The sequence below is a fragment of the Heterocephalus glaber genome, unplaced genomic scaffold (assembly GCF_053883595.1).
Source record: "Heterocephalus glaber isolate CG9 unplaced genomic scaffold, H.glaber_assembly_v1.0 deba00001451, whole genome shotgun sequence".
NCBI classification, from domain to species: Eukaryota; Metazoa; Chordata; class Mammalia; order Rodentia; family Bathyergidae; genus Heterocephalus; species Heterocephalus glaber.
Window position 1 is genome coordinate 186136 of NW_028258301.1, and position 25265 is coordinate 211400.

Genomic DNA, 25265 nt, shown 5'->3' on the forward strand with positions numbered 1-25265 from the left:
TCTTTATCTTAGCTTTGCATCTCAGCAATAATTTATATGCAAGATTCTCCCCTTTTTTTTTGGTACCGGGGATCGAACTTGGGTCCTTGCGCTTGCGCAGGTGACGAAACCACTGAGCTAAATCCCCGGCCCCAATATTCACTGCTTTAACAAAGGCCAAAGCTTTTACTATATTCAGGCACTGAAATAAGTACCTAAAACACTCAAATAATTGTTTCTTCTGAGAATTTACTGACACAAGATACTAACCATGTGCTCCTCCACACACAGCCAAAAGCAACAGACCTAAGCAACCATGGTCTGAAACCTCTTCCTTCTTTTAAGTTGAATTATTTAAGGTATTTTGTCACAGCAGTGGAAAACAAACACACCATCCTTTCTCACTAGCTTCTGGCAACCACAAATCTACTTCCTGCCTCTACTGATTTGCTTAATCTGGATATTTCATATAAATGGAACCACATAGGATGTGGCTTTTTGTGGCTGACTTCTTTCACCTAGCACAATGCTTCCAAGAGCCATGCAAGCTGAAGTGTATACTGAGGGGTACATCACTCATTTTGCTAGCCAGTTATTCCTTTGTATGGATGGAGCACATTTTGTTGACCTACCATCAGGTGATGGTTGTTTCTACTTTTGGTTGTTATAAGTAATCCTGCTATCAACATTTGTGAGCAAGATTTTGGGTGGACATAGACTCTAATTAGGTATGTTTCTAGAAGTGGAATTGCTGGGTCATATGATGCTATTTAACTTTTTGAGAAATTACCAAACTTTTCTAAAGTGGGTATACTATGTAACAATCTGTGGTGGTCCATGCCTGTAATCCCAGCGCTTGGGAGGGTGAGGCAGGAGGACTGCCATGAGTTTGAGGCCAGCCTGGGCTACGTAGTGAGTTCAAGGCCAACCTGAACTATATAGCAAGACCCTGTCTCCAAACAAATGAACAAACAAAAAGCAACCAATCTCAAAAGCAATGAGTGAAGGCTCCAATTTCTCCATATCCCTCACTGTCAACATTTACTGTCTTTTAAATTTAGTCATCCTACTGGGTACATCAATCTTTTTCTTATACACAAGTATCACCTCAAACCACCTACCTGAAATCAACCAAGTATCTTAAGACAAAGCAGTTGTTCTAAAAACATTCAGTCCAGGTGCATCTTCTACCTGTGGATGTTCTGAAATTAACTACATATTTTTTATTTGTTTTATTTATTTATTTTGGGGGCACAGTACTGGGGATTGAACTTGGGGCCTTCACACTGAGCTATACCTCTAGCCCTCTAAGCTACATCCCCAGCCCTCTATATTTCCCAGGCTGGATTTGAATTTGTGATCCCCCCACCTCAGCCTCCCAGAGTGCTCGATTCGCAGGCATTTGCTACCACATTGGGCCCCAAATTTTCTAGTTAAACACCAGTATGACTGCCAGGTTTTTAAATGCAAAAGAAATCATCTTATTTTGGTTTTCCTTAAAAAAGCTCAAATTATTTTCAGTTGACTTTAGGAAAAATTATAAACAACAATTTGGGGGAAGACTTTAAAGTTTTCAAATACTTTTATACATGTAATTCCTTTAATCTTCATAAAGTCCCATAAGCAACTGGGGAGCCATTAACATCACCTTATTAAGGAGAAAAGGCAACAGAGGCTTGGAGAGGTTAAGGACCTTTAGACCGGTTAGGAGTGTAGCTCAGTGGTAGAACACTTGCCTCACTCTCACGTGTGCAAGGCCAATCCCCAGAACCACAAACCAAAACAAAAGCTTGAGACTATCCTCTATACTTCTGCCCATCAGGCCACCTAACATAACCCACTGCACACTAATGTAACACATCTAATACTCTCAGACCTGAATTTCATACACAGTCAACAGGATGAAGTCTGTCTTCACATAGCATTCAAGACTCTTCATGATCTAAAAGATACTTGTCTGTTCTTATCTCTAGCCATCTTCTCAGGCTTTATGCTCCAATAATACTAATCATTTTGAATAGATGCGCCATGTTTTCTTTTGGCTCCATGTCCTCACCCAGCACACTCACCTCCTCTTCTTGTCCACTCCCACCCCAAGCTCATCACCCAAGTCTCAGCTCACAGGCTAATTCTCCTGCACAGGTACTCTCAAGGCCCTGGACATGTACCCATGTTTCTTGTTCAAGAAGCTACTTTTCTCTGGAAAAATTTTTCCAGATCTCTCTTACCACGCAATTCCATGAGGAGCAGAGATTTACGGCTAATAAGCAGCAAAACCCAAACTCAGTCCCAGCTTGGTTTACTCCCAAATTCAATGCTCTTTCCATCTGACTATACCATACCACAACTGTAGATTACATCAATACTTCAAACCGGAGTGTATCCACAGAACAGTATCTGCTACCACAGAAGGAGTTAAAAGGAAGTTCAAAGTCTCCTCCACATTCCTCAAAATCTTTTCTCTCTGAGGTTCTATGCAGACAACCCAGGGTGATGGGTTAATAAGGATGGTGTGCTAGGCCACCCAGGAGCCAGGGTCCTCGGGCCCAGCACCACATGGATGACTCTTTCCAGGTGTATCCATAATATCTGCTTGCAAAATGCCTCAGTAATACAGCTATGAGCAGGCACCAAGTCAGAGCAGAAGAACACCAGCAAACATTCAGAAACCCCATCTGTGCACTTGAAGAGAAACTCCTGCAATCTTTCACTTATCCTCCCACCTACTTAAGAAAGATGCAGATTAATTTTCACTTATTACTTCTGAGAACCAATTGGTCCTCTTACAAAATCTCATCCACTGGTGAATAAAACGTGTTCACTTCAAGTTGGCATGAGAGTGGGTAAGGAAATTCGTGAGGAGGAGACAGAGTTAAAAGGGAAAACAAAATGGAGTTGTGAAACTGGAGATCATGAATACTAAGAAAGTCCTAAGTGCCTCCTTATGGAAGAAAAGTACTTCTTTCTGAGTAGGCAAAAAGGTCAAGGAGTAGGTCCTGCCGTAAACTTAGTAGGGACAAAAACTTAAGACAGATTTCAAAGAAGGGCAATGGAGTACTGCTAACAAAGACAAAAGTGTAAATAAAATCTCTTGCCAGGCTGCCTTTGCTAATGCAGAAAATGTATGAATTGACCAAAGAATCCAAGATTTTCTAGTGCTGCAAACACTGAGAAAACTGACAATCGTGGGAAGGAGAAAAGAAACAAGGGTATAAGGTTGGTGGGGTAAGCTTATAGAGGAGAAAAGAATTAAAAATGGGAGCAGGGAGAAAAGGGCATACATATGCAAAACTGAAAGCATGCTGCAAAATAAAAACAGCAATGAATTATTCAATGACTGCCCTATAGTCATACCCCAGATAATCTCTATACAGACTAAGGTTGAAAAAAGTAAAAAAAAAAAAAAAATTCAAGCTCAGCCTTTCTAGTGGGGAGTCTGGCAAACTGTATTAAAATGCAAAATGGCCAGGGATTTAGCTCAGTGGTTTCGCTTCCTGTGCACAAGCACAAGGACCTGAGTTCGATCCCCCGTACCCACCCCCCCAAAAAAGAAAAAAAAAAAGCAAAATGTACATATCTAACAACACAAAAATTCTTTTCTATTCTCTAAGCTAAGTTGATCCTAGCATAAGTACTCAAATGCAAAAGGAAATTTATTGCAGCATTTACAAGCAAAATATTCGTGATAGGGAGTTAGTTAAATAAATTATGACATATTTGTGTAATGCATAGCATGCACTGAAAAGGGATGGTAGGGATTTATATTTACAGCCATGGAATGCACTGTGAAGAGCAAACAGCAGTGGTTAAGACAGGTAGCGTCATGCAGGCATGTATCTGCAAGGTGGCAGCGTGACAGTCCCGTGGCCTGGGCCAGCGCTGCCCTGCCCCCACACCTTAGCCTGGCCTTGCAGATGCTTGTGACAATCCTGAAAGTGCTGCCCTTTCACAAGGACACATCTCCGGCTACCATCCATGGTGTAATTACCTTTGTGCTAAGAAGTTCCACCATAGGGAATTAGGAAATAGGCCCAATGTTTGCTTTTCACTCTCTGACTCTTTAGGGGCGTGAAAGACACAGTGTAAATGCTCTGAATCCTTTTGTTTATTTTAGCACATTTTGATCATTTTATCAAATAGGTAATCTGAACTGTGAGAAATGCCATAATTCTGCCTTGGTCTTAAATCTAATTGAAACAATGAAGTAAATAATTTTGTTTAGGATAGTAATTCCCTTTTTGGAGTTACTGTTCGATTGCTTTAGTGTGATCATTATCTATCAAGAACCAATTCTTATACATAAAAACAATGTGCATATAGAGTGTAATAAAAAAACTCAACATGTATATGACCCGAGTTACATAAAACTGTAAATTTAGGTACAGAAAGAGATGACAGAACGTAGGTTCACCATTGTTAACATTTTAGTGAACTCTGGTAGAATGCAGGAATATTTACAATTTTATATGTTTCTGTACAGTGTAAAATTTATTTAATTACCATTATATTTTACCATAACAAAATAAATTAAAATCTCCTTTTAAAAAAATCAAATACAAATGATTCCTTTTTTAAAAATGTTGGAATCGAGACATTTAAAATATTATTCTTTTTTTTTTTTGGTACCGGGGATTGAACTCGGGTCCTTATGCTTTCGAGGCAGGCAGTGGAACCACTGAGCTAATCCCCGGCCCTAAAATATTATTCTTTAGAATGATTCTAAATAAAATCTTTTTAATTTGGGAGGAAATGAGAACCCCTTTACATACAAACTTTGTCCATAATGAATCTCTCTCTGGCAAACGGGACAAAGAATGACAATTTTACACAATATTTATTATGGCTGTCTAACTCAAATCTGGAGATCTGTGTGTATTCCTTAAGTGTATTCTTATTAATAGACACTCAGAAATCTAAAACACACTCAGTACTTGACAACATGGCATAAATTTTCAACTTGTGTGACTACATGGCAGTAGTTGAAACCTATGTGTGCTTTCTCTGGCCTAGGGTCTTCCCCCAGTATTTTATACAAATCTCACCTCTTCAAGCTTCTTCTCAATCTCCTTGAAGACAAGGTTTGCCTTAAATCCATCCCCAGCAGAGCTGGTTAGAGCAGCCTCAATTTGATTCATCCTGAAAGAAGTGGGGGAAAGGATCAACTTCAAGTCAGCATGTCACAGATACTACGTTTTCTGATTTTTAAACAGTGTTTTCAAGGGTCCTAAAAATAGAGATGTAGCAACTTTTATCTAAAATCTTTAGCAAGCATATAATACAAGCATTTCTCCCCAATTTTTCACCAAATACTGAGTGCTCATTAGGTGTTAAGTGTTCTTGAAAACAGAGTTAATCAAAGAAGCTACCTTCATGAGACTTATGAGGTATAATTGAAAAATATGGGGAATTTAAAAAAAATTAATAAAAGACACTTTGCCATTAATCCTCTTCAAAATACTTCCCTTCACTTTGAACACACTTATCCTATTATTCTTGCCACTGTCTCAAGCAGTTCTGGAAGTCCTCTTTCATGTCCTTATTTGCACTGTTGCGGCTGTGTCAATGTTCTGAACAAATTCAGATGTTTACCTTTCATGGTCGTTTTGACTTTGGGGAAGAGCCATAAGTCACTGGTACCAGAGCCAGTGAATGGGGTGGATGAGGACACTCCGTCATTTTTCTAGGAGCCTGCCTTTCCACTGGATGGCATCAGGAGAATCATTCACAGCATTTTCAATCACACTTTGTAAAAGAAACTCACAAAAAAATGATGCGATGAGTATCTTTGAAGTGAGGGGATATTTTCTGAGGGGAATTAATGGCAATGTGTCCTTTACTGTAATAAAGTTTATTTAAACGTTCACTGTATATTATGATCATACCTCATATATCCTAGCAGAGACAATAACTAAAAATAAAGAATACAGTTACTACAGAGAAAATAAACAAGATAAAGAGACAGAATATTTTATGTGTGTTAGACATGCTGTTTGATTGACTGATTGATGGGTGCTGGGGACTGCAGGGCTTCCTGCACGGTGTGCAAGTGCTCTACCAGGGTGCTACACCCCAGCCCTCTCATCCTATTTTAGACAGTGTGACCCTGGAAGGCCTCTCTGGGGAGGTGATATTTAAGTTAGTCTCAAACTATGTAAATGAGGGAGGCCTACAAAGATTTAGGCAGGGAAATAATTCTAGCCTGAAAACCCCTAGAAATAAAGGATTTAAGGTAGAAACTTAGCTTGGTAGTTAAAGGAAATATAAGGCCAGTTTGGCTGGAACAGAGAAGAAAGTCAGGTCAGAGAAACATATAGGGCAACTGGTGAGGGCCTTTATGATGATGCTCAGAAGTTTCAGTTTTAAGGGAGGGAGAGGCACCTCAATGGTAGAGCCCTTGCTTAAAAAACACACGTGGCCCTGGGACCTCAGCACCAAAATCACTCGCAGAATAGTTTCTGGTTTAAGTATAATGAGAAGAACAGTAGAGCATACTCCAATTTACATATTTCACAAAATCAATCTGGCTGCCAGCTGGAAATTGGGGAGAAAGGGAGGTCAGCTAAGAGGCTATTGCAGCAGTCTGCAAGAGATGATGATAAGCAAAACAGGGCTATAAGGGAGTGGGAAGCAAGCAGAATGGACTTGAGATAGACCTTTACCTGCAACAGGAGATGGGAATTTATCAAGTTCTTTGGTCGTTATAAAACAACCACAAATAAGCACTGATAAGTGGCCTGATGTGGCAGAAGGAACACAGCCCTCACACACCACAAAGGTGCGGGCTCTGAGCTTTGTGGTGTGGTTTCCTCCATTCACAGGGGATGTAATTCTCAGCAGGTTGTTTCATCTGTGTGCATAGTTGCTTTATCTGAGGGCAGAGGTGGGGAGTGCCCACGACTTTGCACAAGTAACCAAGATCTGTGTGAAGGCACCCTGCAGAGTGCAGGGCCCATGGGTGTCAGGTGTGCCCCAAAACCCCAGGGGTCTGAGAAGAGGAGGGTCTCTAGACTGCTAGGCAGCTCTTCTGACCTCCCCCCACACAATCCACTTCTCCCTTTCTATTCCTTTTCCACTTTGTATCACTGCAGAAGCATCTAGTGATTGCCTGCTACACTGCCGGCTGCCCCTGGGGATACAGTCAGACCTAGCCCCTCGCTGGGTTTCCATTCTTCCACTGGAGAAGAAAAAGAAGTGCATACACACAATAATGGCAGATTGCAGCCAGTGTTGGGGTATAAATAACAAGAAACTATGTAGGACAGTCATGGAATGATTTCTTGAGCAGGTGAATTTAGAGCAAGAAAGGGATCTAGCTGTTCAAAGAAGAAACTGCCAAGATCTGAGGGAGAAAAGTGCTTGGTAGATCAAAAGAAAGCAAAAGAAGACAAGGATCATTAGAACACAGTTGGTGGGAGAACGACATGAAATGAAACTGGAGAACAGGCAGGAGGGACCAGACCATGCAGGCAGGCCAAGTAAGGAATCAATCTGGGAAGGTACAGAAATGGTAACAGGGAAAAAGTTTGATTTGCAGTTATTCTTATGACAGTGTACAGAATGATCTGGGGAGGAGCCACAGGAGAGGGGACTTAGTTCTGAGGCTGCTGGAGTGGTCTAGATAGAGAGAGGAAGTGGATTCAAAATAGAAACAGAATCCTCAGGCTTTGTTGCTGGGAGTGAGGGAGATGAAAAGAGATGACGAAACAGCAAGGAGGATTCAGATATTTGTGAGTAACGAGGGATGGCAATGCTATTTACTGTGACAGGAAGAATGCAGTGGGAGTAGAGGGGACCAGCATTCTGAGTCAGGCAGAGTCAGCACAAGATGTGTGTGACAAGAAGGTAGCTGGATGTGAGAGTCTGGAGCTCAAAGCAGAGGTCTAATTGGAGAGGAAATGGAGTAATCAGCATAATGAAAGCACATAAATCCCCAGGAATGGACTATATGGGAATTACAGCAAAAGGATGGCCCAGAACAATGCCCTTTGGAACCCTGTTAGTTAGAGGTCTGAGACAGAAGGGGAAGCTGCTGCCAGTGAGGACTCAGGCAGAAATTCAGGGAAGCACACTGTCATAGAAGCACAGAGAGAAGAAAGTGCAGGAGCAAGGTGTAAGCTATGTCAAATGCTGCCAAGAAGTCAAGCACCTACTGGATTTGGCAATGCTGAAGATTATAGATAACCTTGACAAAGGCAGTGTCAAGTGCTGGAGTGTGGAAATCAACTACAGTGAACTAAAGAGAGAACAGGGAGGGGAAAGAGAGACAGTGCGGCCCCTCTGAGACATTCCTTTAGAGGAAGGGTGAAATAGTGTGGTCTGGGGGAGGGGGATGCTGGTAGCAAGGAAGTTTATTTGGGTTTTTTGGAATGGGATAAAAATGGCATCTTTGAGTAATCTTTTTAAGAAATGTAGCTCTCCTTCTGGATTGGGTATACAGAGATCTTTAACTTCTAAAACTTTTCTACTTTTGTAATTACGTTAAAACTTATATATTTATATATATATATAAATAACAAATATAAAATTTGCCATCCTAGCCATTTTAAGGATACAGTTGAATTGTAGTAAATATATTCACCACGTTGTGCAACCATTACCAACATCCATCTCTATAACCATTTTCATCTTGTAAAACTGAAACTCTGTATCCATTAAACAATAACTTCCTGCCCACCCCACCCCTGGCAATCACCATTCTGCTTGTCTCTATGATTGTGTCTACTCTGATTATGTCCATAAAAATGGAACCATACAGTATTTGTCTTTTTGTGACTTGCTTATATCACTTAATATAATGTCCTCGAGGTTCACTCATCATGTTGCACATGTCAGAATTTTAAGGAGGGTTTGGTTTGGTTTGAAGATTAATGTATCAGAGCATGTACGCCTGATGATGGTAATGAGCCAGGAAAAGAGTCGGAAGGAGAGAAGTCTTAAGAAGATGACAGGGCACAGGATCTAAGACAAGGAGATCCAGGAAAGAAAGGATCAGACAGATGCAAATCTATCAGTTTTGAGAGCGATGATATGGGAACTTGGGTTTAATGACTTCTATTTTCTCACAAAGCATAAGGCAAAGAAATCAACAGAGACAGAGCAAAAGGGTGGGTATGGAAAGTCCAAAAGGCTGAACAGTGAGCCTGCTAGAGGAATCACATTAACATGGACCAGGAATGGAACTGAAGTAGTACGGCAGCTCTGGCGCTGGAACACTCCTGTCCTGGCAAACTCTGTTCATCCTTCAAAACTCAGTCCAGAAAACTCTTCTCAAGATCCACTTCTCAAGATCAGATACCATATTTTAACAAGAATACCAAAATACTTTGTATCCACAGTTTCCAATTCACAACAGGCATTTAGTCTATAGTGACTGACAAACTTGCATTTAATTCGCCCTTCCTAAATCCTGATTTCTCCCTTTCCCATTCAGAGCAGAATCATCTGTAGAACAGCATCTTTTTAGTCAAAAGCCTGAATGAGTGATCTAAAACCAGGTAGTCACAACAAGGACTACTCTACAAACCAATTCCGTTCTATTAATGATCCTATTTTAAACTTTCTCATCTTTGTGCCCTTCTCCTAACTTGCCACTTCTTAAATGTATAAGATAAAGTAATAATTAATACTAGTAGCACTTTTTGGTGTACAAAATATCTTGATCTCTTATGTCCCAAAGGTCCCAGTGTCCTGATGTGTCCCCAATGGTCACATATATCTCTTTACCTTACTTGCTTTGAAAAGCTCATAAAGTTCTTGATTAACCAATTTTTCATCTGTGTTAGGAAAAAAGTACGTATAAAGCGCTATCAATATTCTCTGAAAATCCTTCCTTACAATTTACTTTACTTCATGTGTGCCCTGATCAAGGGGATACTGAACATACCGATTTAAATTCAAAAAAAGAGAGTATTCATAATCACAAAAAGATATTTCTCATGATTTCTTTTTCGTTCTGTTTTGCTTTGTTTTTCAAACAAGGTCTCACTATGTTGCCCAGGGTGGCCTCAAACTTCTGGATTCCAGTGATTCTCCTGCTATAGCCTTCTAAGTGCTAGGATTATCTGCACATGCTACTATACCTGGGTACTCGTGATTTCTTTATAAACAAAGTTCTTTCCAGCCAAGAACGGTGGCACATGTCTATAATCCCAGAATTCTGAGAGCTGAGGCAGAAGGACTGCAAGTTCTAGCCCAGCCTAGGCAATTTTAGTCATTCACCAAGACCCTGGCTTAAAATAAAATAAAACAGCTAAGGATATAGCTCAATGGGAAGGCTGTGGGTTCAATTCCCAGTACAAGTTAAAAAGGAAAAAAAAAAGTTCTTTCCACAGAAACAAAGGTCTATATGTAAATTTCTTGGAATAAATCTAATGTGTAAAATGTTGGAAAGGATCTCGAAGACAGCCAGCAGAATAACCTAGTTGGTGTGTGAATTCCCTCTAGATCCCTCCCCAAATTTCATTGTAAGGCTTACACAGGCTCTTCTTCAACAATAACAAAGACTGAGAACACAGAGTAGTGAACAAACAAGAACTCTGAAGTGGGACAATCAATTCCTACCATGTCAGACTTTTTTTAGATAAACTGTTTTAACTCTGATCATCCATCTCATCTACACACAGGGTACAAAACCTTTGGTGTAGTTTTTATGAGGAATAGACAAAGAAGTGGGACTCGGTACATGGTTCAGTGATATAGCACTTGTCAGGCATGCACAAAGTCCTGAATTTGGTCCCCAGCACAGGAAAAAAAGAAGAAAAAAAAAAAGTGAAGCACCTACCATGTACCTGGCCTATACCAGGCCCTCAGAAAAGTGGTTGTTAAAGAACTCCTACAACTCAACAATAAATAAGCAAATAACCCAATTTAAAAATGGACATTTCTCCAAAGATGATATAAAAGTAGTTAATAAGCACTTGAACAGAGGTTCAACATCATCAGCTATTGAGGAAATGCAAATCAAAATAACAATGAGATATCACTTCACACCCACTAGGATCTGCTAGAACAAAAAAGACAATAACAAGCAATAAGGATGTGGAGAAAAGAGAACCTTCATATAAATGGGATATTATTCAGCTTAAAAGGGATGAACCTTGAAAGCACTTTGTTAAGTGAAAGAAGCCACTCATGTATGACCACACCATTACCTGAAAAGCCCAGCACAGGCAAATCCACAGGCAGAACTAGATGAGCAGCTGGCTGCCAGAGACTGCAAGGAGCAGCAGCTGGGGAATGACTGCTATTGGGTATGCAGTTTGTTTGGGGAAAATGAAAATGTTCTAAAATTGATTATGATAATGACTGCACAACTCTGTGATATTCTATAAACTGCTGAATATACACTTAGAATGGGTGAGTTGTTTGGCATGTGAATTATGTCTCAACAGAGTTGTTTGAAATCATTTTGTTGCTATTCTTCTTAGTGTCTGAGAGGAACACAAAAGCCAACATTTTAATTATTCATTCCCAAATCCATCAGTTAACTGGTAATCAGTTATGCAATGCACGTAAATAAAAGGGAGTAAAGTTCACAATCAGCACATCCCCTTGACCTCAGAGCAGGCACATGGTCCTATGCCAACAGATATACAGTCCCAAGTCCTGGGAGTTGAAAGACAAAAAATGAAACCTCCTAGTGATATGATAGCAAGTGCAATCAGATGTTCCTGAGCCAAGTTCTGAGCTTACACAAGTTAGATATGTACCCTATTCTGTACTAAAAATTCATGTTCATTTTTTCTAAACCCATAAGTCATATCTTTAATTTAATAAATTTTTAATCATTTAACCAGTGACACAAACTACAGACATAGGAAAGAAGAATGGTGCACTGGGAAATAAAAAATCAACAAGTTTACTAAACAATTCCAATGAGTGACGGTTATTTTCTATTAGTTTTCTGATTCCCTAAAGTAAATATTTTCAGTGAGGAAAAGGTTAACATGCTCAAAACATGCAGGATGATTGAAAAGTCAGTAGGATGTTCTATCCCCTGATCAACACTGCCTTTCTGATGAGTCTATAAAAACCCTAAAAAGATGTCGCCTACAAGTGGTATTTAATTACTTTTATAAACTCTTCATTTTAACTCCAAACAAACGGATGGTTACATAAGTATGGAGACAGAAAGAAGTAACGAAAGATTACTGCATGTATTCCTTAAATATTTACTTTAAAACAAAACTAAAATAATGCATATGTGCACATGTGTCTCTGTGTCTGCTAAGAAGGCCTAAAAGTAGCAACAATGAGCACAGAGCTAGAGGCCACACAATGGTTTCTAAATACCACTCTCCACTAAAGAGAACCATGACTCCTTGGAAAAACAACTGATCCCAGGGAGGGAACATGGAAAATACAAAATGATCCAGAAAGTAGCAAAGTACTTCTAAAAAGATTCACAGGGGCATATGATTCAGTTCAGGGGTATAAGGTTCCCACTATCCAAGTCAGGGGCATTCTAAACATCAAGATAACTTATACTAATGGATTATAATCCATTGAGTAAAATAAGAATCCATGAGTTCACATAGTATATATGGATAAATATAAAAATAGGATAGGAGGGAAAGCTCTTCATTGCTGGTGAATGCAGTTAATAAACATACTAGAGGCTAGGTGTGGTGATCCACACCTGTAATTCTAGCACTTGGGAGGCTGAGGCAGGAGGATAGCCATGAGTTTGAGGCCAGCCGTGGGCTACATAGTGAGTTCAAGGCCAGCCTGAACTATGTAGTGAGACCCTGGCTCAAAAAAAACAAACCAACAATAGCAACAACAACCAAAACACCCATACAACAGATGATGAAGTTAGAAGATCATCAGTGGATGCTAAAATGAATGGGTAATAGGTGAAAGTGTGATAGGGCAAAGCATTTCACCACAACTTATTAACTACAAAGTAGAAGAAAAAAAATTCCAGAAACTTTTCAGAGGAAAACATGGTAGATACCATTAATCAAGTAATCAAAGCTAACATTATCAATATAGGACAAGCAACACCATGCACCGCAGGATATGATGTACTGAGGATCATCACTTAACCTGAAACTCATTACAGGGAAACATCTGACAAATGCAAACCCAGAGACTTTTCACTCTTTTTTTTTTTTTGGTACCGGGGATCGAACTCGGATCCTTGCACTTGCAGGGCAGGCGGCTGCACCACTGAGCTAAATCCCCAGCACTTTTCACTCTTAATGAATGTACCTGGACCTTTCAAAACAATCAGGGTCAAGAAATGTAAAGAATGGCTGAAGGATTGTTTCAGGTTAAAGGATACTAAAGAGACACTGCAGCTAAGTGCGTTCAGGGATTTCTTCTGGACAGGGAGAAAAAAAACATAAAGCTTAGATATTCTTGGAACAATTATTGAACTGTAAGTATGTTCTTTAGATTAAATATTATACAGTGTTGTATCAATGTTAAATTGTCTTATTTTGATAACTGATGTGGTTTTTTAAGAGAATGTCCTTGTTCTTAGCAATGCACACAAAAATGAGCTTGTCTCCAACTTTCTCTCAAATAGTCAAGTGAAATATACATATAGATATAAATATATGTAGAGAAAAAGTAACAAAACTAATAAATCTAGGCCCAAGTTTATGAGAGTTCCTTGTACTATTCTGGCACATTTTTCCCATGTATGCTTGAAACTATAGCAAAAGACAAAGTTCTAGTTGAAATGGAAATTCAGAAAAGGAAAAAGCTAATCACCTTTAATGCCACTACTCCAACAAGACTGCTATATTCATTTCTCTATGTGGCTCCTTCAAGTCCTTGTTTATGGGCAGGCACACAGTTGTAATCCTTACATAAAAGCAATTCCTACCTCTAAATTTCAAACGTTCAAGCTTAGCTTCCAATTTAAAAAAATTGGAACAACCCAACTATCCAAATCCTTAATCAGGGAATGAATAAACCAACTGCAGTAAATCCACACAACAGAATACTACTGAGTAATAAAAAGTAACAAATTACTGATACTATACACAATAAAGTGGATGAGTCTCAAATGCCTTATATGCTAAGTAAAAGAAGCCAGCCTCAAAGGCTTTTTGATTTCACTCACATGACATTCATGAAAAGGGAAAACTATGGGAGCGGAAAAAGATGAGTGGTTGCCAGAGATGAAAGGGTGGGAGGGACAGCTGACAAGATATACAAGGAATTAGGGGAAGGGTAGAATTATTCTATATCTTGACTTTGGTGGTAGTTATATAACTAGACAGGCTATGTATGCCAAAACTTGCAGATATGTACTAAAAAGATACATTTTGCTATATGTAAATTAAACCTTACTTTTTAAAAAAGAAACATGTAACAAAGCCAAGTTTAGAAATAGTTTCCCTTTAACCCAGTACAGAGTGCAAATTTATTCTGTCTGCATCATAAAAACTTTCTATTTATATCAAAAGGTCAGGAGGATGTTTTAATCAAAGTTGACACATGTTCAAAACTGGCCTAATTAAAGAAAAATTTAACTGTACATCAAATACATTTGTCACAGTTCTTAACTATGACCTCTTCTCTTCATTTTCAAGACCCTGTTTCAGCACAAACAATTCTCCACACTACTGCAACAGCCTTCTAAGCATTTGGGCTTCTGTCCTCTCCTCCACTGAACTCAAAGAAACACCAGATAGATATAGTGAACACAGAACATAACCAACCACATGATCTTCTGATAAACCCATATTCTACGAGATAAATCCCTAACTCCTGAGCATAGCATTTGAAGTGCTTGGAGACCAAGTTGTACTGTTACTATTGCCCATGCAGTACGGACTCTGCCCTCCTCTCAGGCCCAGATGAAAGAACTTACCCTCCACCCACCCACACAGCACTACTTGCCAAACTTCCTTATATTTTCTTCTTTTTTTTCCTGGAAATTTTTTAAGCAATAGATTTGTGTGTGGTTCTATGGTTACTTTTTAAAGTTTTTAGTTTTCATTAGTACATGTTGGCAGTATATAATGATTACATTTCTTGTGGGAAGGTGGTACAGGTACACAACACATCTTAAGAGTTTTTTACATCTCCTTCCCCTAAATGTTTATACATACAGGCCTGGACTGCCCTTTCTCCTACCCTTCTGCTGGATACACTTAGTTATCCCCATTCAAAATTTATCTTCTTTTATTTTTACTTTTTACTGTTTTTCAGTACTGGGGCATTGAACCAGGGAACGCTGAGCTATATCCCCAGACCCTTTTAATTTTATTTTAGATAGGGTCATGCCCAGGCTACCCTAGAACCTGTGGTCCTTCTGACCCAGCCTCCCACATAGGTGAAATTATAGGTGCACCACAACACTCAGCCTCAAACATACCTTCCTGCAAGCTACAGCACTTGAAAAAAGTATGTCTGCCTTCCCCACATACTTAGAGGATTATACCTGGGGTGCCTGAGCATTCAGCAGTTGCTCCATAACAGCTAGCTCATTTAGTAAGCAAATCAGTTTATATGCCATGTGTAGCTTATAATTTTATTTGCAGCATCAGAATTAAAATTTTCCTAATTTGGCTTTTAACGAGTGAGTGATATTTCATCAGTAAACCTATCAATCATATCAGCAATATGTATTTCAAATCAAACTCCTTTAGTCATTAATACATCACCTGGATTTTTTTCAAGTTTCTGTCTTTCCAGAAATAACCCTAGGTAACATGAGCAACTCCTTCTCCCAACGATTTAGACTCCTAAAAATAATGAAACTATGAGAATTCCACATTTAAAACTGAATCTGTTGCCCAAAGTTCATAACTTTCTACTCCGAGAAAGTTATACAAATTATGCTGGCTCTGGTGGCTCTCCCTAGTTCTGCTTTTACTAAGTATTTTTGACTTCAGGTATAGACTGGATGGAATGCCAGAATCAGTACAGAATCGGCAAATCAGATTTAGTAGCAAACAAGATTCAGTGTCTTTTATCTGACTCAGTTTGGTAAACATTTACTCACTATGGGAGACACTCCAAGGGCAGGGGAATTCAGACTTAGGCCTCAAGTATTTCATGTAACTGTTAATTAGACAAGCTACACTACAATACAACCAAACCAAAATTGCAATAAGACCCAAAAGCTGCGGATATTTAAAAGGAGATAGTACTTGAGATGGGTCGGAAAGAAAAAACTTTTACCAAAGAAATGACATTCTGGGTCAAGAAAGATAAGACGGAAGAGACCCAAGAGCTTGCAAAAGGTAAGAATATAAGGTATTCTGTAAAAGGAGTGTATCTCACATCACTTGTGAACAAATGGTATGAGTAAATAACTAAATAATTACTAAAATTTCAGGTGATAAAATGGAGCCAATTAGCATTAATACCTAAGGCACAACTACAAAGAATAAGACAAGGACATCGACTTCATTCAGAGCAGCTTTACCTGACCTGAGCGGTGAGGTAAGAAACTAGATTGAGGTATTTCAGCAAAGATGGCCCCACAAAATGGCTCATCATGAAAGAGAATAATTAAAGCAAGCAGAAAAGTAGTTTTGTTTTGTTTTTTAAGTAAGTTTTGTTTTGTTTTTGCTGACAAAGGGAAAGAGCCGGTGAAGGAGGAAAGATTCAAAAGCAGGTGTATGTAATATGTGGAATAAAGTTAGAGAGTGGTTGGAAACACAAGCATGCAAAGGAGAAAGTTGGACCTTGAAAAGGAAAGACCCCTTCTCAAAGAGGTGACAAAGAAGTTCCAGGATTCTAGAAGGTACCTGGAGCCTTGAAGAGTGCAGGCATTTGAAGGAGAGGAGGAAAGTCAGTAAGAAACAAAAAGAATTTTAGCAGCAACAGGGCTTGGCCAGGTTTAGAAACATACATTTGCAAAGACCCAATGTCATACGTATTTAGTGGCTTTCTCTAAACCACCTCATAAGCCTGAGATGCCAGCTGTGGAAAAGGAAACCAAAAAGTGACTTGCTTAAACTCCACGAGGTGCCAGAACTGAGACCAGCAGCCAGCCGCTTGGGCTTCTGGCAAAGAATTCTCCTTTGACTACACTGCCTTCTCTTGACGGAACAGAATTTCCCTAAGGCTGGTTAAGTTTAAAAGCCTGTGGCCTGTTTTAAAGCCGTGTGAGCGAAGCGATGTAATGACATACTTTCCCTGGAATACCAGACAATAAAATTAGGATGTTTTACACGGAAAGCATCAACTGTGAAAAGTCATAAGGATGAACTAAATTCAGAATGCCACTTACCTGGCGGCTTCCGGAAAACCCATCCTGTACAGTGTCACTACAACCGCTCCACCAAGGCCTAAATTGTGCTGCAGAGCCACCTTTGCACCGGGAACTTGCATCTTTCCGGCTTCCCCTCTCAGCTGCCAGCAGAGTTCTGCACATTGAGCCAGACCTGGCCAATCGAACACAGATTAGGAAGCGGCCTCCACCAGCTTTCTCGAGCCAGCAAAGGGCTAGCAACTAATCATGACTTTTAATTAAAGCATTTAAATCGGGACCATGTTTGCCTCAGTAACTTCTCTGAAAGCACGGAAGGGTTTTACAGATTGTGTCTCCCCTCCCAAGAAATCTGTATTTAGACAATATCCAGGCCTAAGAAATGCTCTTTATACCTATTCAAGCTGTCGTTTTCTGGCACGTTGAAAGCGAAGACAATATACAATTCACCAGCCCGGGAAAAACAACATACAAATAATTGAACTAATTTTACCACTTTAAATGTATCAGAAAAAAATAATCTAGGATTTGGAGATCACTTTTCCTAAAATATCTGGGTGGTAAAAGGAATTTTTCCTATTTTTTCCCCAAGTAGTTCCCAACAAGTATGAACTGTTTTCCAAAAGTGTTCTCAGCTATTGCAAGGAAACGCCTGGATTCACAAGCATAGTATTATGTCCCTTGGAAAATAAGATCAAAGATTTTTAGAGCTGTAGGGAACTTAATAATGTAAACAGAAAGTTTAAACAATCTGTGGATAGTAAATAATTAGCAAACTAATTCCAGAGTTAAGATTAGAACCCATATCTCAAGATTTTTTAAAAAATTCTTTTATTGGTACATTTTAGGTATATACCTTTACATGATGCATCTTGGTTCTTATCTTTTCCCCATTCCTAGCCCTCCCTTCACCCCCTCCACCCTTCCCTATTTACAAAGACTTTGTTTCCATTTTTTCCATTTCTCATAATTTTTCCTTTCCCTTCTTTTCTTTCCCCTGCCCCTCCCACTATCTCTACCCTTTTGGACCTTTTCTTCCTATTTCGCATTATCAATTATTCATTCTAATCACTGGTACATTTTAGGTATACAATATAATGACATTCATCATTGGAAATTTGCACCTTTACATAATCTCTCTTGGTTCTTATTTTTCACCCTTCCCCTGCCCTCCCTTCAACCTCTCCATCCCTCCCTATTTACAAAGACTTTGTTTCCATTTTTTCATTTTCTCATATTAATTCCATTCCCTTCTTTCCTTTCCCCTAGCCCTCCCACTTCCCCTTCCCCTTTGCCCCTTTTCTTCCTATTTCACATTATCTATTATACCTTTTAGTCCTTATTTACACTTTTAGTTTCTCACACTAGAGAAACTATTCAGTATTTATACATGTGTGTCCTATTTATTTCACTTAAGAGTATCGCCTCAATATGCACCCATGATACTGTATACAGAAGACCCCAAGAACTCCACCAAGTCTTCTAGACTCAAAAACCAAATTCAGTCAAGCAGCTGGATACAAGGTCAACAGACAAAACTCAATAGCTTTCCTCTACACGAATAACAGACTTACTGAGAGAGAAATAGGGCAAATAATAATTCCTTTCACAGCAGCATCCAAAACACTGAAATACCTAGGAATCAACCTTACGAAAGAAATCAATGACCTCGTCTCTGAAAACTATAGCACTCTGAAAAGAGAGATTAAAGAGGATATCAGAAAATGGACAGACATCCCTTGCTCCTGGGTAGGAAGGACCAATATAGTGAAAACGGCCATACTTCCAAAACTGCTATATAGATTTAATTCAATTCCAATTGAGACCCCAGCAGCATACTTCACAGACCTTGAGAAAACAATCCAAAAATTCATTTGGAACAAGAAGAGACCAAGAATAACAAAAGCAATTCTAGGTAACAGAGACATGGCAGGGGATATCACAATCCTCAACTTGCAACTATACTACAAAGCTACTGTGATAAAAACAGCATGGCACTGGCAAAGAAACAGACCTGAGGACAAGTGGAACAGATTAGAAGATGCAGAAACAACGCCAGACACACTCAGCCATCTCATCTTCGATAAAGGAGCCAAACACCCTCACTGGAGGAAAGATAGCCTCTTTAATAAATGGTGCTGGAAAAATTGGGTTTCAACTTGCCAAAGATTAAAACTAGACCTGTATCTCTCATCATGCACTAAACTAAAATTGAAATGGATTAAAGATCTAAATATTAAAATAGAAACGCTGAACCAGCTGGAACAGAGGTTAGGTAGAACTCTTGAAGACATTGGTGTAGGAAAAGATTTTATGAACAAAACCTCAGTTGCCTGTGAACTAGCACAAACAATCAACAAGTGGGATCTTTTCTTATTAAAAAGCTTCTGCACAGCAAGAGAAATCACCAGCAGTGTGAAGAGACAACCCACAATGTGGGAAAAAATCTTCACCTGCTCTTCTTCAAAGGTCTAATATCTCAAATCTATAAAGAATTTAAAAAGATCAGACTTCCCAAATTTAAAGACCCAATCTGAAAATGGGCATCTGAAATGAACAGACATTTCTCACACAAAGAAGTAGAAATAGCAAATAAATACATGAAAAAATGTTCAACATCACTGGTCATTCGAGAGATGCAAATGAAAACAACGCTGAGATTCCACCTCACTCCAGAAAGAATGGCTGCTATCATGAAATGAACCAATAACAAATGCTGGAGGGGCTGTGGGGAAAGAGGAATCCTGCTCCAGTGCTGGTGGGAGTGTAGACTGGTGCAAGCACTGTGGAAATCAGTATGGAGCTACCTCAAAGAACTAGGACTGGAAGTCCCATTTGATCCAGCTAATCCCCTGCTGGGGATCTTCCCCAAAGAATTAAAAGAATCATACCACAGTGATATATGTGCACCCATGTTCATGGCAGCAAAGTTTGTAATAGCTAAAACACGGAAACAGCCCAAATGCCTATCAAATGGAGACTGGATAAAGAAAATGTGGTGGTTTTTTTTAATAAAATGGAGTACTACTCAGCCATAAAAAATGAGAAATCAAGATTTTAAGTTAGCCTATCAGACCAGCTCTAAAAGTAGCTGAATTTGGAATGTTCTATCAAGTTACACTGGTCTCCCTGTCCTGTGCAGATCTACCTAGTGTGTATTCTTCCATCCACAGCCTCAGCCACAACTTCTGATCCCTGTGTACCTGTGACAGTTTCCTACACAAACACCAACCTCCTCAAGAAATTGCTACTTTTCATTTCCAAGCAGTGTGCACATATTTAAAGAATATATCTTAAACATCACCATTACCGTACGGAGGTGTCTTAACTCCGTAGTCTCTTCAACTTTGATTTTTCCATTTTTAAACAACCTTACCAATTTAATCTGTTAAATAGCATCTTTCTGTTTGATTTGACAAAGTGAGGTTAAATACTTTCTCAAATAGTTGTAAGCCATATAGATTTATTCTCTGAGAGGGAAACTAGCAATGTTTCCCCACCCTTGTGTGTAACGCCAGTTTGAATACTTTTTGTCATACATATTCCATTAAATGTTTAGGCTTTTTATAAGGCAGATTTCTAATTAGATGGATTGCCCCAAAGTTGGAGTACAATTGAATCATTTCACTTTGATCTTCCTCATTAATGTTCTTCAGCATGTTCACAATTCAAAAAAAAAATCATTAAATGTGTAGAGTTAGTTTTTTAAACAAAGCTTAAGCCAGCACCTCTTGGGGAAAAAACTCAGGCATAGGCACCATTTTATATACAAGCTATCTGTTTACAGTATCATATTATTATAACAATGAAAAACTACATAATCTAAAAGAGAAATAATTGAGGAATGGTTATATAAATAATGGGCAGCCATTTGTAAAAGGGAAAAAAGAAAACATTTTCCCTCTTTGCTCAATATACCCACTGCATACTTCTGTGACCAGATCACATTCATTCCTCTACCCACCAATTCTCCAGTGGACACCAACTGGGTATCCAATAATTCAATTCAATTCTTAAGACTATCGCTGGGCATGGTGGTACATGCCTGTAATCCCAGCACTCCGGAAGCTGAGGCAGGAGGATCATCGAAAGTTCGAGGCCAGCCAGCACTACATAGCAAGACCCTGTCTCAAAAAACCACACACACACCCAAACCATTGAACAAAACAAAACAAAAAAACCAACTTAAGCTATCTACCTGAGATAATGGCTACAAACCTGAGTCCCACAACTTCCTCCTTGGGTTAATTTGCTAGGATGGCTCTCAGAACTTCGGGAGACACATTTGCCACTTTATTACAAAGGACAGAGAAGAAGAAGCACATAGACCAAGATCTAGAAGAATCCTGAGCATAGGCGCTTCTGTGTGCTACCCTCCTGGCAGGTGTATGTAGTGACCAACTCAGAAGCTCACCAAATCTCCTGGTCAGAAAGTTTTTATAGACCTTGATCTCTCCCCCAACTTTTTCCTTGAGCCCAGGGGGTGGGGCTGAGAGTTCCAAACCTGAAAATAAGACCTAACTGGAAAATAAGCCCTAGCATGATTTTTCAAAGTGCTCCTAATATAAACCCCTAACTCGAAAATAAACCTGTGAAAATCATGAGACAGACGCATTTAGTACATCTGTTGAAACACAGGACACCCAGATCTACACAGGGGCTCCGCCTCTGCTGGGTCCCCTGAGGACAGGCCATGGCAAAGGGTCACAAAGCTGCAGGGCAGGAGTTCCATGAGTCCCCTACGAAGCACTTCAGCTGTGGGGGACTCCACATTTCCTCACCAGTGTCACCCCAGCCTGCGGGGCCGGGCAGAGAAGCCTTGCTCACCTGTGTATCTGCGGTGCGCATGACAGGGATCAGGCCTGGAGAACACAGTGCCCATTGCTGATGCAACAATTCACTTGTCAGACAGGTATTTGGAGTACGTACCACATTTCCCAGAATATAAGACCCAATGGGAAGATAAGCCCTAGTGTGATTTTTCAGGATGCTTGTAATACAAGCTGTACCCTAAAAATAGGCTCTAGTTAAGATCACTAGTCAAATTGATACAAATTGATACATATCCACTGCAACACATGATGGATGTATCGAATTATAAAATAATAATATATAATTAAATATAAATGACATTAATACTTAAAATAAATAATAATATAAATTCTAATTAAGTATTTGTAAATCCCCAAGTAGGTGCCTTTGGACAAGAGGTAAACGCCTATGTAAATAGATGAACTAGAGACTTACCATATTGCCCAATGACCGACCAATGGGAGTACAAACACAACCAGGAATAATTTGCACACTTGATGACAAACGGATGTGGTTGTGTCTAATATGAATGTTCATAATTCAATATGTCCTGTATTATAACAAATATCCTTAATATACTTGTGTAAAATGAGGAAACATTTTCTGAATTTTGGTGCCTGCAATTTTTTGTCATTTTTTGTTGTTCATCATTCTTAGCTGTGATCATTTTTGCTGCCACTCCTGTCTTGTTAAGTCTTCAATTTACCCTTGATTTAATGGAAACTTTGGGAAGCCCAGCCTGCAAGAGGTCGTGACTTAGGTGAAGTTTCCATGGAATAAAACCACTGACGGCTGTGTTGCCAATGCACTTTGAGCAGGCTACACGGACAAGAAGTCCTCATTTAAGGAGAGCTGTATTGCTGGACATGACAGATTAGGGTCAATAGTTCTACAGGAAATGGAGTTGCAAGAAATTCAGGCTGGAGTTTGGGGGTCTGGAGAGTTATGATGATGTTCCAGCAGATGACAGGACTGTATTTGGATAAATGTAAATTTTTGTACATAAATTAATGTAATTTTTTAAATGAATACAGATTGTTGTACATGAAAAAATAAGACATCCTCTGAAAATAAACCCTATTGTGTCTTTTGGAGGAAAAATTAACATAAGTCCCTGTCTTATTTTCTGGGAAATACGGTGATCCTCTAGTCACTTGGTCTTTCTGGTGATCAGGCCCATCTTGAGACTACTTTGCGCATCCCAGTTTAAGTCACTGCTTTATCATAAATTCAGGGGTGATGGAAAGGAACTGTTATGACTAACAATTGATATTCCCATCACTCAGGAAATTCAGAGGGTTTGAGGAATTTTGTACAAGAACAAATAGAAAAGATGGTCCTATTACCATGTGTGTCAGATACCAGATGAAGATCAAAATCCATATATTTCTTACTACACAACATATGATAAATCACTTTATTCCCATTTAAAGTGATGTTTACAAAGTTTGTAACAATACAGGGACGTTGGAACATTCATCCAACAAATATTTACTGAATGTCTATCATGGGCCATCTTCTGGATAAGGCTCAGCAGAACCAACAATAAACAAGATTAGCATGTTTTCCTTGTGAAGTTGATGGTCTGAGATATAAAGACATTGGCATTTAAAATATGACCAATAACACTACCTCAGGCATCAACACAGGTGTTCAGAGGAGGAATACCTAACATAGCTTGAAAGGTGAAGGTGTCCAGATAAATGAAAATCTAAACTGAGGCCCTATGAACAGAGAGGAGCTAGTCAGGGACAAAAGGAGAAAAGAATGTGTCTTGAAGAAAGACAAGCATTTGCAAAGAAGGAACACGGCCTGCTTGGGGAAGACAAAGTTAAGTGAAAGTTAAGCTTAGAGTGTTCAGGACATCCACTATGGGAGCAGGGAAGAAAAACAGAAAGGAAAAGAGGCAGGGAGGGAGAAAAGAGTGGGTGGAATATGAATGAATATATTGGAAGCATTTCCAGATTTCACAATAACTTTAATCACACCTAATACTGCAGAACATGCTGTACACAGAAAGGAGAGAGGGAATAAAGCTCCATATTATCAATTTATTTTCTTATTTGCTTTCAAAAAATGCTAATTGTCAGTAGGCAAACACTGATTATATGAGCTGTCTGTTTTTCTAATTTCAGGTTAAACAAGAGTTCCCTGTATTTCTAGAATCTAGATCTGAATTGACTTCAAGAATCTACTTGAATCTACTTAAAATTTTTTTCCTTCCTTGATAACTTCTGGCATTGAACTGAAAACCATTTTTCCTTCTGCTTGGAGAAAATAAACTATCAAACATGAACATGATATGCTTATAAATAAATTATGGATGAGCATAGGAATGGCTATCAGGTCGAGAAGCATATCCAACCAGTAGTGCCCTTCTAGTCTCTTATGAAGGGAAAAAATTTCCTTTAAACCTGATTGCTTCATTTTAGCATTGTGCGTGTGTGTGTGTGTGTGTGTGTGTGTGTGTGTGTGTGTGTTACTGGGGACTGAACCCAAGGGTGCTCTACCACTGAGCTACACCTCCAGTCCTCTTTTCATTTTGAGACAGGGTCTCCCTAAGTTGCCTGGACTGGCCTCAAAGATCCACAAGACCCACCAGCCTCTTAAGTAGCTGGGATTACAGGCATATGCCACTGTGCTCAGTTCTTTATTTATCTTCTTGCTGCAAAAATTTCTTAACAAGATATTGCTCAATCTTTTTATATAAAATAAATGGCCTTGAGCTGGGAATGTAGTTCAGCAAGATCCCGAGTTTGATCCCTGGTACCAAAAAAGAAAAAAATAATTTGGCCTAGGACTCAACTATATAGATAAAGGTACGTAGTCCAGTTGCTTCTAAAAATAACCCATTCAAACATATATCAGGAACTCTACTAAGAGGTGAAGATACAAAGAATTCACAGCATACTGTAAAGTAGAGTGCCACCAAAGATAAGTACTAAGTGCCATGGAAAACAGCTGAATGGAGTAACTTAGGAGATAGTATTTTGAGAAATTACCTGAGGTCTTTTCTTCTTTCAGCTTCCTTTAACTCATGACCCTTACTATACCATTAAGACAACCAAACACAAAAGAAGTCATATCTGAGTCTTAGTTTCAAATTAGACATTTAAGTAGAAACAATGTTTAAAAAGATGATTTACTACTAATTGAGTCTGGCTTTTTTTTTTTTTTTTTTGGTACCAGGGATTGAACTAGGGTCCTTGCGCTTGCACAGCAGGCAGCGAAACCACTGTGCTAAATCCGCTGCCCGAGTCTGGCTTTTTGAAAAAGAAAAGGCTTGTTGAGTTTC

General features: G+C 39.2%; 1 protein-coding gene across 1 annotated transcript in view; it reads right to left on the reverse strand.

Moving 5' to 3' along the window:
• Scp2 (sterol carrier protein 2) overlaps positions 1–25265 on the reverse strand; it is a 140846-nt gene that overhangs the window by 19004 nt on the left and 96577 nt on the right. The window contains exons 12-13 of the mRNA XM_004869228.4: positions 17180–17333; positions 5022–5115 (exon numbers count right to left, since the gene is read on the reverse strand). Of these exons, the coding sequence (XP_004869285.2) occupies positions 5022–5115; positions 17180–17333 (248 nt within the window). The remainder of the gene's footprint in view (positions 1–5021; positions 5116–17179; positions 17334–25265) is intronic.